Here is a 17,613-nt window from a genome sequence, read left to right on the forward strand (position 1 = left end):
GAGAGTTGTGTTGCCACTTCAGAGCTGATTCTGATGTCCCTTGCTGCCACTGCCCACACAGCAGATAGTTTCACCTTAACCTTTGCAGTGTCACTAGGCTACCAGTAGATGGCAACCTAACGTGAATGTACTTGAAACATTTCATTTCATTACAGTCTTTTACTGTGATATCATAAAACATTATAATCAAATCTAGATAGATACAGAATGCAAGAACTCATACTTGATATGTAAACTTGATATCTTGATACCCCCCCTCCCCCCCAACAGTTCCTTACTCTATGATATGTCAAAACAGGAAAGACAAATTGCTTGAAGGATGTAAAACTCTAAAACAGAGGGATGTGGTTAACAGCTGGCACATGCATGATGATGGTGCATTTTCATCATAACTTTTTTTTTTTTTTCTCTCAGTGAGCTTTGGTGTCAGGAAAGATGTTTTACAGCCTTCCACTGGCATCTGAGACCTCAGTATGGTTACTTATTACACACCCTTCCTCTCCTCCCACCTAACACTCCACCTTCAAACTGAACACCTTCCGCCCCACCTTCCGCCCCATTTCAAGTCTCCAGACTCTCACTCTCACTCAGTTTGACTAACTCACCATGGGACTCTTTCAGGTAGGCTACTTGTCATGCAGTTTTTCATTCCAGATACAATATTAGATTGGTTTATTTTGTTAGGTATCAAAGATTTTGAATAATGATTTTACATCACTCTGACAAAAAAATTGACGCTGTGTAGTCCCTTGTCTGATAGTCTTGGTGCTACATTGCTGCTTTGGAAATCTAATCTAAAAAGTTAGATTTTCACAAGCAAACATTTTGGATTGATGACCATGTGTTTTTGTTGTATTCTTTTCCTTTTGTAAAATGTATGATAAGCTGACATGACAGGCTGACATATCGGCTCTGTGCAGTGGTGTCATAAACCTGACCTGGTGGACTGGTCTTTGGACCTTTTCAAAACAAATTAGTGTTCCTGCTTCAACGGCTTATTCATTAATTACCTGCTTAATTACTGATAACAAATCCATCTAACATACAACATAAAGCTGAAAGTGCACTGGGTGCTAGTATGGGTAATTTTACCTTTTGATCATGTGAGATGATGATGTCTGGTTGATGCACTTGTGCAACACATCCGCAGGTTGATACTGAGCTTTAATGGTCCAGTGGCAGTACGGTCCAAGGTCCAAAGTTGTAGCTGATCATGCACACTCCTTACACAGAGATCCAATGGATTCTTCAGAGGAAGGCACTGTAAGGTAAAAACCCTTTAGAACTGATAAGGTGAAAGAAAGTCAGGTCTTCTCTGAAGATGAGAGTGAATGTGCACACTTCATGCATGTGTGTTTCTTAGACTGTGCTTTTTAATTGTAGAAGCGATCATTACTTTCATTCCCAAAGATAAATATTTCAGTCACTCATTTAGACATCTGATAGGTTTGAGAACAACTGGAGGCCCAGGTGGGATATTTGTGCCTGGCCATCATTCATACAACCAGTATGCAGGTTCAAACTGGTGCTAAACTTGTTCATTTATCAATTCAACATGTTTTTCAAAAGACAGAAACACAATCTTGGTCCATATGTTTTCATTATTTTTTTCAACTAGTTCTACAGTACTTAACGGGATTATTGATGTCACCAGCACTGAACCCTGATAAAGATGTCTCCCTTAAGTATATGTGAAAGGCATGCACACATTAAATGATACATACTGTACATACAGAAGTGAAAAACAATCTGGCAAAATCTCAACTTTTCAGGAACTAAGAAACATAGCCTTGATGACAATGGGGTTTTGAATGGGTTTTATAAGGCTGAAGAATTTTCTCAGTCCATAGAGGAGCTTGTGATCCTTCAGTTCAAGTTGGAACATGAAAATCAACAAAACAAAAGCGATATGTTTGTGAGACCCAGCTAATGGCAGCTAATGGCTGCTGAAAATGTCCCATACAAACTGTGTTCAGCTGTTCCACACAACAAGGGCATTATCAGATCAGCAAAGCAAAATATTAAATCACTTTGCTGTTTAATACTTTTCAGGGTGGATGTGAAGAGTGTGGTGTCTAAATTCTCTGATGATTCTTTGTCAGAGGCGTCTGCTGGCTCAGAGGATGTCACTATTTATGCCAAGGGCAGAAAGTAAGAAAACCTCCCACGACTGTAGTCTTTCAACATGGTCCAGTCTGTCAAAGACCCCACACATAGTAAAGGGCATGGCCTTGACCTTGTGCTCTCACTTGGAGTTTCCCCCATCATGATAGAGATTTTAGATATCTGTGTATCTGACCACAAGGCCACAAGAGTCTGGTGTCTAAATTCTAGATGATTCTTTGTCAGAGGCGTCTGCTGGCTCAGAGGACATCACTATTTATGCCAAAGGCAGAAAGTAAGAAAACCTCCCACGACTGTAGTCTTTCAACATGGTCCAGTCTGTCAAAGAACCCACACATAGTAAAGGGCATAGCCTTGACCTTGTGCTCTCAGTTGGAGTTTTCCCCACCATGATGGAGATTTTAGATATCTGTGTATCTGACCACAAGGCCACAAGAGTCTGGTGTCTAAATTCTCTGATAATTCTTTGTCAGAGACGTCTGCTGGCTCAGAGGATGTCACTATTTATGCCAAAGGCAGAAAGTAAGAAAACGTCCCTTGACAAGTCTTTCAATATGGTCCAGTCTGTCAAAGAACCCACACATAGTAAAGGGCATAACCTTGACCTCGTGCTCTCACTTGGTGTTTTCCCCACCATAATGGAGATTTTAGATATCTGTGTATCTGACCACAAGGCCATTACTTTCAATGTACCCCTTCCTTAGCCCACCTCTAATATCTGTCCCCCAGTCCGCTACTATCGCATCATTAACTCCAAGACTGTAATTTTGCTGAGGTCTTTAAGACTGCTGCACTTCATTCAAAATTAGATCCTTTTCAAAACCCTGATGAGCTCACTGAAACTTTTGACAATACCTGCTCAGCCACTCTTGATTCGATAGCACCACTTAAAGCTGTAAAATCTCTCAAAAAGTCTGCACCATGGCTGAATGATCATACCTGGCTCATAAAGAGACTGTGCAGAAAAACTGAGTGGAAATGGAAAGCTGACAAACTGCAAATCTCATTAGAAAACTCACATGGGAGACTATCAGTGCACAGTTAAGGATGCGAGATCGGAGTATTTTTCCAACATTGTTACAAAGAATAGCCATAACCCCAGGGCAAGTTCAAGTTAATAGATTCAGTCACTAATCCCTCCCCTTCCCATAATATTGAACCTTCCCAGGAAAAATGTGTATGTGTGTAGAATTTGTAGAATTTCTTAATTACTTTGTGAATAAGGTTGAGAATATCAGGACTCAGATCACTCCTGACACACGTGATCTCTTTATCTCCTCAAACATTTTAGTTTTACTTACACATTTTGGACCTGTTCCCTCTCTAACTTTAGAAAAAACTATACTTTCAATGAAATCGTCTACCTGCCAATTAGTTGCTATTCCGACAAAAGTCCTAAAGGAACTGCTTAGTACAGTTTGCACATACATTTTATCTATCATAAATGTTTCCTTAGCCACTGGTAGTTTCCTCTCTGTCTTTAAGCATGCCATAGTCCAGCCCTTGTTAAAGAAACCAAACCTGGACCCCTCTGTCCTTACTAATTATAGGCTTGTTTCTGAATTTTGTCCAAGGTTGTAGAAAAAGTTATATCCTCACAGCTGACTACATTCATAAACAATAATGGTATCTTTTCCAAAAAAATTCAATCAGGGTTTGGGGCCATCCATAGCACAGAGACTGCCCTTATAAAGGTCACAAATGATTACTCCTTGCAACTGATGCTGGTGACTCTGCAATTCTGATTCTTTTAGATTTAAGCGCTGCATTTGACACTGTTGACCATTCCATCTTGTTGAATCACTTGGAGAAATGGGTTGGCCTACATGGAAATGCCCTATAACTGTTGCGTTCCTACCTTGTAAATAAAACCTTCTCTGTTGTTGCTGGAGATGCCTCTTCATCTTCGACTCCTCTTACGTGTGGTGTTCCTCAAGGGTCAACTCTGGGCCCCTTTTTCAATTTATATGCTCCCTTTGTGCCATGTCATACGTAATCATAATGTCTATTTTCACTGTTAATGTGGATGGTTCACAACTGTATGTCCCGATCAAACACCCAATTTCTGGTAGTCAGGATTGCCTAAAGTCTTGCCTTGCTGATATAAATTCCAGAATGTCACAAAATCTTCTCCAGTTAAATAGTGACACAACTGAGATTGTCCTTTTTGGCCCACCAAAGTCCACTAGCTTACTCAAACATGATCTGGGCAGTTTGTCCACCAATGTGAAATTAGTTGCCAAAAATGTAGAGGCGTTTTCTTTCACTCAGATCTTAGTCCAACTCCAAGAGACATGCCCATATTACCCATGTCCTGGCCTCTCTTCATTGGTTGTGTATTGTTTTTAGAATTGATTTTAAGATTCTACTGATATTCAGTTGATTTCCTCTTAAGAACTACAAACAATTCAAGGTATTTCAGAAACCTGTCTATGCAATGACCCTCAAACCTAAATCCGAATCACTGATTAGATGGATGTTGAAGGGTATAATAGGCTACACAGCTCCATTGCAGGAAAATACCTCTGTTCTCATCTCTGAGGAAACCCCTTTATAATTTTTGCTTTTAGAAAGGCATATACCCTGTTTATTGCTTATTTCTGTTTTGGACTTGAATAGGACTTGATTTGTTTAGGACCTGGTCTTGACTTGATCTTGACCCCCTTTGGACTTGTTCTTGACTCAAACACCAAACATTTGCACCTAGTCTTGGACTTGACTTGGATTCAATCATGGTAGTCTTGACTACAGCCCTGCAACCTAGAGAGCAGGACCTACACCACTAAATACAACTGTATGACCATTTGAGCAATAAATTGTTCATTTCATGCTGATTTCATTAGTGTTCCTGACTGAACTTAGTTCTGTTTTTAGATAAAAAGTAAAGACTTGTGGTCTTGTTTGCCTAACCAAAACCACACAAAGTATTTAAAATTATCTCTAAACCAGTTTTGCTTTCATGATTTGTGAGATTTTTGTCATATGTCACATGAATAAATAAAAAGATGATAACCAGTAAACAACTTGCAAAGACATAAATTGTGGTGCCTTTTATCATAGACAAAATTACTTAATTGGTTATGAAAATTAGTGGGAGATTTTATTATACATATTACTGAGATAGGCAAAATCAGAAAATGTTGCCTTGGGTGAACCCCCACTATACACCAAAATCAAATATCGATGTGACACAAAAAATGTATTGTATACTCCTGGTGTTTCTGCAGCAGCATGAGAGGGGATGGATGTTAGTTGCATTAAAATGTCTGTAGGATGCTTAAAAATTTGAATTGTGTGACAAAATGAGTTATGTTTAAAACAGGCTGAAGACACCACGGTCAACATCCAGTTATATGACAGAGAGGTCTGATGGCTCCAAGGATATCCCTCTTGTTTTCAAAGATAAACAGTAAAGTCACATACTGCACATAGCTGTAATGTCAATCGGTATATAAAATAATTTATTTAAAAATGCTATAAATGAATATGTGGATTTGGGGATTTTAAAAATGGGATTAACTGCTCCCTACTGTATGTGAGAAACACACTGCAATCTCTGAGAATGCCTTCCAAAGCAGTTTTAATTTAGAGTGAAGCCCTATAGAGAAACTAATGTGAATTGCTTTAAATGGCAGATTAAGCGCACATGAAAACCTCACAAAGAAAGCTTCTGGCATTGTGTGTAAAACACAGATTTTCGTTTAATTCCATTGTCTGTATATGCCAATTTAGAAATTGTGTTTTTGCATCAGATAAATGAAAGATTTTTATTCTTTCAGAGGGAAGACACCAGGATCTACATACTCCGGTTATGAGACAGAGAAATCTTCAAAGGATATCCCTCTTCATTTCAGACAAAAACAGTAAGACAGCTTATCTGAATAATACCATAACTACCATAATATAGTGTTATTTTTTCAAGGCACAGCTGTCAGTGGCTTTTTATTCCCTGGAGGAAAATATTCTGTGTTAAAGTATTTTGCTACGATGCTTTTAAAACATCTGACACAAGGGGTAAAGTTCACTTTTAAATACGCACAAGCAAAGTTATAAGTAGTATTTTTGAGGGAAGACACCAGGTTCTGCATACTCTGGTTATGAGACAGAGAAGTCATCAATGGATATTCCTCTTGTTTTCAGAGAAAAACAGTAAAACAGAATACCTGACTTAATAATTTGTATTCTGATGTAATTTTATGTGTAGTATTTTGATGTAGCATGATTCTTTCAAAAAGTATGTTCTCAAATATCGATGTGACACAAGAAATCTATTGTAAACTCCTAGACTATTTCTGCAGCAGCTTGATAGGGGATGGATGTTAAGTTGCATTAAAATGTCTGTAGGATGCTTAAAAATGTGTCTTATGTTGAAAACAATGCCTAAAATTAGAAGATGATTTTCAGGCTGAAGACACCACGGTCAACGTCCAGTTATATGACAGAGAGGTCTGATGGCTCCAAGGATATCCCTCTTGTTTTCAAAGATAAACAGTAAGGTCACATACTGCACATAGCTGTAATGTCAATCGGTATATAACAGAATTTATTTTAAAATGCTATAAATTCATTTTGGGATTTGGGGATTTTAAAAATGCTCACTATGTGAGAAACACACTGCAATCTCTAAAAATGTCTTCCAATGTAATTTTTTTTTTATTTTTAGAGTGAAGCCCTATAGAGAAACTAATGTGAACTGCTTTAAATGGCAGATTAAGCGCACACGAAAACCTCACAAAGAAAGCTTCTGGCATTGTGTGTAAAACATGGATGTTCTTTTAATTCCATTGTCTGTATATGCCAGTTTAGAAATTGTGTTTTTGCATCAGATAAATGAAAGATTTTTATTCTTTTAGAAGGAAGACACCAGGATCTACATACTCCGGTTATGAGACAGAGAAATCTTCAAAGGATATCCCTCTTCATTTCAGACAAAAACAGTAAGACAGCTTACCTGAATAATACCATAACTCCATAATATAGCATTATTTTTTCAAGGCACAGCTGTCAGTGGCTTTTTATTCCCTGGAAGAAAATATTCTGTGTTAAAGTATTTTGCTACGATGCTTTTAAAACATCTGACACAAGGGGTAAAGTTCACTTTTACATACGCACAAGCAAAGTTATAAGTAGTATTTTTGAGGGAAGACACCAGGTTCTGCATACTCTGGTTATGAGACAGAGAAGTCATCAATGGATATTCCTCTTGTTTTCAGAGAAAAACAGTAAAACAGAATACCTGACTTAATAATTTGTATTCTGATGTAATTTTATGTGTAGTATTTTGATGTAGCATGATTCTTTCAAAAAGTATGTTCTCAAATATCGATGTGACACAAGAAATCTATTGTAAACTCCTAGACTATTTCTGCAGCAGCTTGATAGGGGATGGATGTTAAGTTGCATTAAAATGTCTGTAGGATGCTTAAAAATGTGTCTTATGTTGGAAACATTGCCTAAAATTAGAAGATGATTTTCAGGCTGAAGACACCACGGTCAACGTCCAGTTATATGACAGAGAGGTCTGATGGCTCCAAGGATATCCCTCTTGTTTTCAAAGATAAACAGTAAGGTCACATACTGCACATAGCTGTAATGTCAATCGGTATATAACAGAATTTATTTTAAAATGCTCTAAAAATGTCTTCCAATGTAATTTTTATTTTTATTTTTAGAGTGAAGCCCTATAGAGAAACTAATGTGAACTGCTTTAAATGGCAGATTATGGCACGAAAACCTCACAAAGAAAGCTTCTGGCATTGTGTGTAAAACATGGATGTTCTTTTAATTCCATTATCTGTATATGCCAGTTTAGAAATTGTGTTTTTGCATCAGATAAATGAAAGATTTTTATTCTTTCAGAGGGAAGACACCAGGATCTACATACTCCGGTTATGAGACAGAGAAATCTTCAAAGGATATCCCTCTTCATTTCAGACAAAAACAGTAAGACAGCTTACCTCAATAATACCATAACTACCATAATATAGCATTATTTTTTCAAGGCACAGCTGTCAGTGGCTTTTTATTCCCTGGAAGAAAATATTCTGTGTTAAAGTATTTTGCTACGATGCTTTTAAAACATCTGACACAAGGGGTAAAGTTCACTTATAAATACGCATAAGCAAAGTTATAAGTAGTATTTCTGAAGGTATTTTTGAGGACACCGGTTCTGCATACTCTGGTTATGAGACAGAGAAGTCATCAGTGGATATTTATCTTGTTTTCAGAGAAAAACAGTAAAACAGAATACCTGGCTTAAAAAATTTGTACGATGTAACTTTGATGTAGCATGATTGTTTAAAAAAATATGTTCTCTGCTTTTGGTGACCTAATTACAAAAGCCCTGAAAGTCAAGACAGGAAAAAAAAAAAAACGGACCTATGAAGTACATTGAACTTGAGCAAATATCTTCCTTGATTTGAGGCCTCTATAAAAAGAAACTGCTGTCACTAGCTTTAAAAACCCAGTAATATACACATATAACTGACAATTTACACCGACTATAAATCAATTAGTCAATAAATAAAACAAATTGGGACTGTTATTATGGAAAATATTGCATGGTTAAAGCCACTGTACAATTGCGACAACACACAAGCTGTAAAGTTTTATTTTTACTCAAATGTCTGAATAAGCCAATTTACTGATTGTACTGATTTTCTGAATCTGAGGACTGAGACGCTTGTAATTCTTTCAGAAGGAAGACACCAGGATCTACATACTCCGGTTATGATACAGAGAAGTCGTCAAAGGATATCCCTCTTCATTTTAGAGAAAAACAGTAAGACAACATACCTGAATACTACCATAACTCTGATATAGCAGTATATTTACAAGTCACAGCTGTCAGTGGGTTTTTTTTCCTGGAAAAGTGTTGTGTGGTAAAGTATTTTTGCTACAATGCCTTTAAAACATCTGACATAAGGGCTAAAGTTCACTTTTAATTCAAACATATAGATAAGCAAAGCTATAGATTGTGCATTTTATGGTGTTATTCTTGCAGTGAGGAGACACCAGTGTCCACATATTCTGGTTATGAGACAGAGAAGTCATCAAAGGACATCCCTCTTCATTTCAGAGATACAAAGTAAGAAAGGCTTAAATATTTCATGTTTCATGTTTAACTTAGTATGATTTTCCCCCAACGGTTTTGGTGTTTTTCCCATTGGTGACCTCGCTCTCAGTTGCACAGTCTTTCCCCTGCCTTAATCTGGAGTTTCATTTTTATTCAGTTGTCTATAAACCAATCTACACATTGTATTTTTTCATCTGAGGACTGAAAGACTCCAGTGTCTAAATACTCTGGTTATGAGACAGAGAAGTCTTCAAAGGATATCCCTCTTCATTTCAGAGAGAAGCAGTAAGAGAGTATCCTCCTATAGCTTGAATATTGTAGATGATTCAAAAGTAAGGTCATCTTTGTTGCGTGGAAATTAGAGTAATTAAAAAGAATTTTGGCTCTAAAATGTTTTAATTGGGAAAATAAAGTTCCGACTCTCTGATGCCCAATTCTCATGCTGGTTTTTATCAGTTGTGTCATTTATGCCATCGGTCAATCTGATAGAATTTCATAATTTCCAAAGACTTGCTTTGCCCCCTTCCATTGCAACCTTAGAAGATGTGATTCTCTGTGGGAACTTGAGTAGGAACAAAGTGCATTAACTGATCATAGCAACTTTGAAAAAGCTTTATTCTGCCTTTATGGACACTGCTCAGATCCAATAGTAATATTTTCTGTTTTAACAAACACCCAAATGGTCAGAAGTGCATTATATTATACTGTATATAAATGATGTAAAGTGTAGGATTATTTTGGGTAGAATTTCCCTGAGTCAAATATAGTGTTTAATTATAATACTGTCAGTGCCAACTTGTTCTGCCATAGGCCTGATGACTGCAGGTATTCCCTTTCAGACACAAACTCAAAGACAATATCATAATGTCATGATGGTTTTTTTTCAACATATTCCCCAAAGTCATTTTAATTGGTAACTATTAATGATTGTTTTTTCCCCTCTATTGAATTCCTTACAGGAAAGCAGCTTATGGGGTGCCCCATTTTTGGGGTGGACGTGTGGAAGTGTGTTTTCCTGGGGAGCCACTCAAGTACGTTTTGAATATGTCCAGTGCTAAGCTGTCATATCTCTCTTCACTCATATATACATATCTATGTATATAGAGTATATGCTATAATTTTCAGGTTGAAGGCAGAAAATCTCATCAGCTCTCCATCTGCTGCTTATGTGATACAAAGTGACGATTCCAGAGCAATCAACCACCGGTAAGAATCATACACCAAATATTGCAGTAATTTAGGCCATAGCAGGATTGCATTGCAGTTTGTGTGTTTTGTTATGGAAAGAGTTGATTAGTGAGTCATGGTCTACATTTTAAAGATGCAACATGTGGGATTTTCTTGATAATTAATTAATTTGATTAAACTGATTGACATTTTCAAGTGATAAAGTAATGGAGCAGAAAACTGTCACATGTGTTCTCCTGGTATGCTGGTAAGCAGCAGTGGGGAAGGAAAATAAAATATATATAATTCAATAATTCAATTAATTTGATAATAAGATAAGTACTTTTTGATTATCTTTGACGCAAACATAATTCAGGCTTCAATTAATTGAAAGGAAAGACAGAGTTGCAAAGACTGAGTGAAATATTTGTAATTTCCAAAACTTTGTTTTTGCATCATTTTCAGACTGAGGGGAAAAGAGTCTGAATCCTCTGGGTAAAGTTCACTTTTAATTCAAACGTATGCATAAGCAAAGTTACAAGTGGTATTTTTGCATTTAATGTTGTTATTTTTACAGCGGGGAGACACCAGTGTCTGCATACTCTGGTTATGAGACAGAGAAGAGAAGAGATTCAAGGGATTCCCCTCTCCATTTCAAAGACACACAGTAAGCAAGTCCCAGTAATATTGTGACTTACTGTAGGCTAATTACTTATGCTTGTTACATATGTCTACAGTGCTGCCTCAGCACTAATCAGTAGTCATTATTATGGATAGGGATTTCAACTAATTTGTAACCAATAATGTAACCATAACTGACTAGTCTAAAAACAAACTAAGCACCACAAACAGACAGAATATACACTTTTATTGTGTAAACCATGCAAACCCTTTATAAACCAGCTGATGATGACTTCATTTCATTTTTTGTCTAGTAAGTTTAATAAATACAAAACTAATTTGTATTTGTATTGATAAACTATAGAAATCATTTAGTACATAACAATTAACACTCTATTTTCTAATCTTTATGCTCTTTATCATTTTGCATAATTTTCCATAAACTCGCTCATTTATCCTTTAGAATTCAGAGAACAAAAACAAGCTTTCTAGGAAAAAATTGCTAATCCGCCCAGCTACATTAAGTTTCCATTACCATAGGTACAATTTCTCGTAGCTTGTAATTGCAGAGACTTGAGGAAAGGGAATGTGATGGCAGATGCAAGTAATTTCTCTGACTATGCCTCTCAAGCTCAGTCGATGTTAAATTTACCTTGTAGGGTTTATCTGGTGAGAAGACAATCTGACACATCTGATTATTCATCATCATCTAAGACTGCTGAATCAGCGGATATCCATTCTTATGAGGAGGAATCATTTGATGACATGTGGGACACTTTTTTATTCACTATTTTAACATACTGTTTAGTTACACTGATTGATTAGTCGAGTTTCTTCAACAATTCTATTTAAAGGCAGAGAACAGCATGTAAAACACACAGAATATCATGACAGTCCAGTGCATTACAAACAGAAAAAGTCAAGGATGACAATAAACAACAACTTAAGTTTTATTTCTTTAATTGAAAACAGACAAGGGGAGGTGATCTGTGACATCTGCTCCCGGGCTAAAGCTGTGAAGACCTGCCTGACCTGTAACATCTCCTACTGCGATTATGATGTTAGGCCGCACTACACAGTGTCGGCAATGGAGAGACACATACTAAGAGATGTGTCCCGCGAGGTCGACGGGAAACGCTGCCATCACTACCACAAGCCTCTAGATTTCTTCTGCAGGACTGATCAGATGCAGATTTGCAGCATTTGTTCAGAGGGAAAGCATAGACGGCATGACGTCATTTTGCAGAAGACACCGCATGCTTCAGGACAGGTGCGTTTTGACTTTTCTGAAAATGGAATAGAACTCAGAAAATGGGGGAAATAACAGAATAAGGTTTTGTTGCTCTGAGTGTAACCTTTTGCTTAGTTATATTGATGCTGTTACAGATTGTTGTTGGAGACCCTGCCGTTCCTGGTGCAGGTAAGTGAATGCTTCAGAGGACAACTTGACCAGAATTACATACAGGGTAATACATTTTAAATTTGTTTCATATGGCTCTTCACCAGGGTGTTGCATGGTGAAGGCTCCTTGTGTGCTGAAACATATTTGTATTTTTGCCTTGCCATGTCATAATAAAAGCTTTTTGACTTATTCACAGCTTCAGTGTGTCTCAGACGTCTTTACACAACCTCTGAGTTACCACAATGACAGACCTTGTTTGTTTATTAGTATATTGCACATTAAAACTAATATTCATTGGTTTATGATAGAGCATTCATTGGCAATTATGACACAGAGACATTATTAATACACAAGTTGCTTAATTTTTAATTTTTAATTGGATTTTAAAGAACAATCATTTGCAGAATTGGTTTAATTGAAAGTGAATTGATCCTAATGAACCTCAAAAAGAGGCACACAAACATAAAACTAGCTCTAGGCATTGAGTTGAATAACGTTCTTCTTTCCCTATGTGAGCTTGCCTGACCCATATTTTCTGAAAGTCCTCACTTAATGAACAGAGCTTTGGTAAGCAGCACAGAGGAAACACATACCAGTGCCAGTAAGAATTAAGTTTGTGGCAGTAGGATCAGAAATGTCAAAAAACTGAGTCATAAGGTTTTCACAGCATGGCAGTGATAGGTTAGTAGTATTCATATGTAAGCCTGCTTAAAGTATGTGACACTGTTGGTGGCACTAAATTAATGTCTTATTTTTGGCAGTGGTGCCCCCTCCTGGTGAGATTAGGTTCCTGTTGGTGAAGCCAGACTCTGTGATCCTGAGCTGGGGACATCCTGAGGGTCTGGAGGGACCCAGGACCTTCAGAGTGAAATGGAGAACTTCTGAGAAAGCCGACGACTGCATAACCATCAAAGACCTTTATAGAATTGAAATAAACAATCTTAAACTTGGCCAAAAATATTACTTCAGTGTGGCCACAGAGGACAACGATGGCAATTTAAGTGTATGGGTCACAGCATCTGTTTTCACAGGTAATGTAAATAATGCCAAGACATTTCATATTGCAGTGTGTTCACATTTAACTGAATGAATAGAAGCTAAACATTTTCATAACCAAATTACTTGTCTTTTCCAGAGGTGCCAGCCCCAAGAAACATGACAGAAGAGCATTCAGAGGCCACTGCTCTGTCCCTAAAATGGGCCAAAGGAGACAAAATGGAGCAAATCCCACATCGATTCCTTTTAACTATCAAAAGCCCAGGAGAAGAGCCGCTGGCAATACACACTGAGGACTGCTACAAGATGTTCTCTGACTTAGAACCTGACACAGAGTACATTATCTCCATCTCATCAGTACTCAACAACCAAAGGCATAGTAAGCCTGTCTCTACAACTATACACACAAGTAAGAGATTATACTATGTTTTTGCCCTTTAAGCACAAATAAATACAATTATAATAATTTAATTCTGATAAAACATTCTTAGTAAGGTATCTAGAAAGTTCACATATTATTCGTAGTGTGAGATATCACCCAAACTTGCAGCCAAGCTAAAATGTTGCAAGCATCACAATCGGTGCCCTTTAAAATTGTAAGGGTGGGGTCAAAAAGATGTTTCTTTTTGCTAAGTGACTATGATGAAAAAGGTTCTTTAATGATACAGTTTTCCCTTTTTTTCCTCTCTTGTAGTGTGATAAGTGAACCCACTCAAGAAAAAATAAATAAATAAAATGTCATAGCTATTGGGTATCCTAATAAGGTGCAAAATATAACTTGCTCTTATCATACTCTGGTCTGTTCCTGTTGATTCACAGAACCCTGTCTCAGGGAGGTGCTATCGAAGATTGGACTTGAAGACCAGTATGAAAACAAGCTCACACTAAGTACTATCATTGAGATGAATCAAAATGATATATCAGAGAAAAAACTTGAAACCATGCAATCACTTCCCGGGGCCTTTTTGAAGAGACTCATGATGGTGAACGTGAATGCTAGAGGTGTCAAATGTGTGTCCAGTGATGTTGACAACTTAACAGCAATAGATAACAGCAATGCCATTAATCCCCTGGACCTGGTAACGGCATTGTTTCTCTGCTCAGATGGTTTGCTTCAGCAGGAGATAGTTCTGAAAATGTCACTGTGCCAGTTTGCCATCCCGCTCTTGCTGCCCAACCATGAAACAAGAGAAATCACAATGATGCTGTGGTCCATGCGTGAGATTGTGAGGAAGTTTAGGCCTTCCAACCATGCATTCACAAAGTTGACCTGTGAGGACAGAATTGTTCTCTCTGACATTCCTTTGGTTTCATTTGCCAGGCTAGGGAAAAGCAACTTGTCCAAGTCTCAGATCTTGAACAAACTGCTTAGTAACCCACAGCAGTACCGCGACACATTTTGTCATCGTAATATGGAGTGTGGTGATGTTCCCAGGAGGATTTCAGAGGGGCTTGTTGAAATCAGCTGGTACCTCCCATGTGGGATCAGGAACATGGACACCTTCACTGATCCTGTGGCTGTCGCCAACCTCAGAGGAGACATCAGGGTCTTTGACAAACAATTCTCATTCCTCTGTCAGACATCAGCAGCTGTTTACATTTTCTGTGATGAATCAGAAGCAGATTACTTCAAGATTTTGGAAGGGAGAGATGAGAAGGCAAAGCTTTTTTTGGTTAGCAGTTTTCAGGGGAAAACATTTACACTAAAAAAGATGACCGTGAAACCCAGCTTAAAGACAACTAACGTGAGTCAAAAGAAAAGGAATGATACAGAACTGACAAAAGCCCTTCAGGAATCGGTCACTAACATGCTGGAAAGCCGCCCAAACAAAGTCTCAGTGGAAAGTATGGCAAGCAAAGCTCGTTGCTGTGGGATTCTGGTTGATGAGGATTGTGAGGAATGCCAGAGCGCCAGGAAGAATGTAACCAAAATCACCAGGGATATAACCAATGCCACAGAATTCAAAAACAAACAACTTCCTTCTCAGGGACATGTGTGGAAAGCACTTTCTTGGCTGGAAAATGAGAGCTTCAGACTGCGAAAGGCTGGGGATCAAAAGATTGATAACTACAGGGAGTCTCTGAAAAGAAAGGAGAAAGAATTTAGAAGGAAACAGCAAAGACTTGAGATGACAGCTGCGATGTCAGGCTTCCTTCACGGGGTGGTGACTTCAGAGGTGCAACGATACTATTTCCTCAAATGGTTGGAAATAGATTTGGACAACCTGTCCCGGCATCAGCTATCAAGTTTGCAGGATCAGTACAAAGACCTATGCCAGAAATCTCCCCAGGAAAAAGACAGAATTGCAAAGATCGACAAGCAAATCTCTGACTGTTCTTTAGGGCTGGAACACTTTTTCCGTGAGTGTGGGCAGTTATATGAATATACTTGCTATCTGCCAGAATACAGCCATCAAAGAAAAATCATGGAACATCTCCCTGCATTGTGCGCTCAGATGCTGTTGGATGGTTTCCCAGTTGAGCTTGTTGATGGAGATGCATCAAACATCCCGATGAAATGGATCAGTGGTGTACTTACCGAACTTCACTATATTATGCATTCCAACAGTAAGATCAAGATCATTACCATCATAGGAGGTGAAAACACAGGGAAATCTACTCTCCTCAACACCATGTTTGGTGTCAGGTTTGCTGTCAGCAGAGGAAGAGGCACCAGGGGTGCTTTCATGCAACTAATCAATATCAACAAAGAAGCCAGGTCGAAATTAGGGTGTGACTGCATCATGATCATTGACACCGAGGGACTAAAACCACATCAGCTGGCCCAAGAGGATGACAGTCATGAACGTGACAAGGAAGTAGCAAGCCTTGCTGTGGGACTCAGTGATGTCACAATCGTCAATATCTCCAAGGACAACTCCAGAGAGATTAAAGGCATCTTAGAGGTTGTGCTTCATGCGTTCATTAGATCAAAAGATGTGGAAAAGAAGCCGCTGTGTCATTTTGTGCATACAAATATGTCTGACATGCCCACTCATGAACGGAAGCAGAGGGATAAACAGTTGATGGAACAGCTGAATGAAATGATCGTGACGGACCCCAGGATGAAGCAGAAGAACATCACTAGGATCTCAGATGTGATGGAGTATGATCCAAACACTTGCAGCTGGTACATTCCTCAGCTTTGGCATGGGACTCCACCTATGGCTCCATACACTGTTGACTACAGCCAGACCGTGCATGCCTTCAAAAAGAGATTGATAGGAGACTTGAAAAGATGCCGGGAAAGAGGTGATCTGACACATTTAATCAGGAGTATAGAAAGCATTTGGAAGGCTTTATGAGAAATGTAAATTCAGTTAATCTGGGGAAAATGCAGAAATTGATGTCCAGGCATCAAAATATTGTACAAATTAAGATGTAATTACACAAGTGAAGCGGACTATGCATAACAAGGGCAAGTTTCAGTTTTATTTTGTTTTCGAACTGAAAACCAGTGCATCTTAAAATGAAAATAAAATAAAATAGGGCTGTTTTTACATTGAACTTGTATCAGTCAGCTGCTTCTGTCTCTATACTGCTTATTGCCTCTGTTCCTTTACTAATTTTGCTTTTCTATGTTTTGTAATACTTTTATCTACAGTCCTACAGTATTAGATAACATTTTGAGTAATGAGAGTTAAATTTAAATGCAAAATGTAAGATAATGATGTCTTTTGGACCAGTGATGTGGACAACTTGGGCATTGTGTCTGAAATAAGCTATATCATTTGTCCTAGACTTTGAATAGGCATCACAGTTGTATGATTTCACTGCTCATTCTTTTTTGTATAAAGTGTGTGCATTGTCATTCATGTAATAAGAAGTAAATAAGTATTTCATCATCTCTCTTACTCATTTTATTATTTACAATGTTTTTATTAAAGTCACACTGAAATGAAAAATTACTTTTTCTCTTTTTAGCTCATTCTAACTATCATAACATACACCTGTTTGAGAATTTATGCCAAAAAAGACAACATATATATTTTATTGTATAAAAATCTAATTACTGCTACTTCCTGCAAGACAGAAAATATTTAGTGATGGCTTCTTTGTGTATCAGGAGGCGTACATAAAAAACTCAACCAATAAAACATCACTTTTGAACAATCCCACCCCTCTGCCCCTCCCATCAAATAAAAATGCCTTTCTCTCCCTAGCTGATATCCCATTGGTTTACTCTTTAGAATGATCCCGCCCTGGGTTATGTCCCGCCCAAATATCT

General features: G+C 37.9%; 1 protein-coding gene across 1 annotated transcript; it reads left to right on the forward strand.

The window, feature by feature from the left end:
• The first annotated feature begins 1,167 nt into the window (after positions 1-1,167).
• On the forward strand, positions 1,168-16,777 carry LOC139638419 (up-regulator of cell proliferation-like). Its single transcript, XM_071512550.1, has 6 exons — positions 1,168-1,268; positions 2,053-2,151; positions 11,960-12,285; positions 13,148-13,420; positions 13,525-13,794; positions 14,205-16,777. Exons 1-6 carry the CDS (start codon positions 1,168-1,170, stop codon positions 16,688-16,690), a joined length of 3,555 nt encoding a protein of 1,184 aa, XP_071368651.1. The 3' UTR covers positions 16,691-16,777.
• Positions 16,778-17,613: the final 836 nt, after the last annotated feature.

This window comes from Centroberyx affinis, unplaced genomic scaffold (assembly GCF_046629955.1).
Source record: "Centroberyx affinis isolate AG114_WGS23_722 - 3 ecotype Tasmania unplaced genomic scaffold, CSIRO-AGI_Caff_v1 ptg006348l_1, whole genome shotgun sequence".
NCBI lineage: Eukaryota > Metazoa > Chordata > Actinopteri > Beryciformes > Berycidae > Centroberyx > Centroberyx affinis.

What these genes read in the sequence shown, in the direction of transcription:
- LOC139638419 (XM_071512550.1), top strand. Translation starts at nt 1,168, where the DNA reads ATGGTCCAGTGGCAGTACGGTCCAAGGTCCAAAGTTGTAGCTGATCAT. An exon ending in TCAGAGGAAGGCACTGTAAG is followed by an intron (nt 1,269 to 2,052) that starts GTAAAAACCCTT and finishes AATACTTTTCAG; the next exon opens with GGTGGATGTGAAGAGTGTGG. An exon ending in CTCTACAACTATACACACAA is followed by an intron (nt 13,795 to 14,204) that starts GTAAGAGATTAT and finishes GTTGATTCACAG; the next exon opens with AACCCTGTCTCAGGGAGGTG.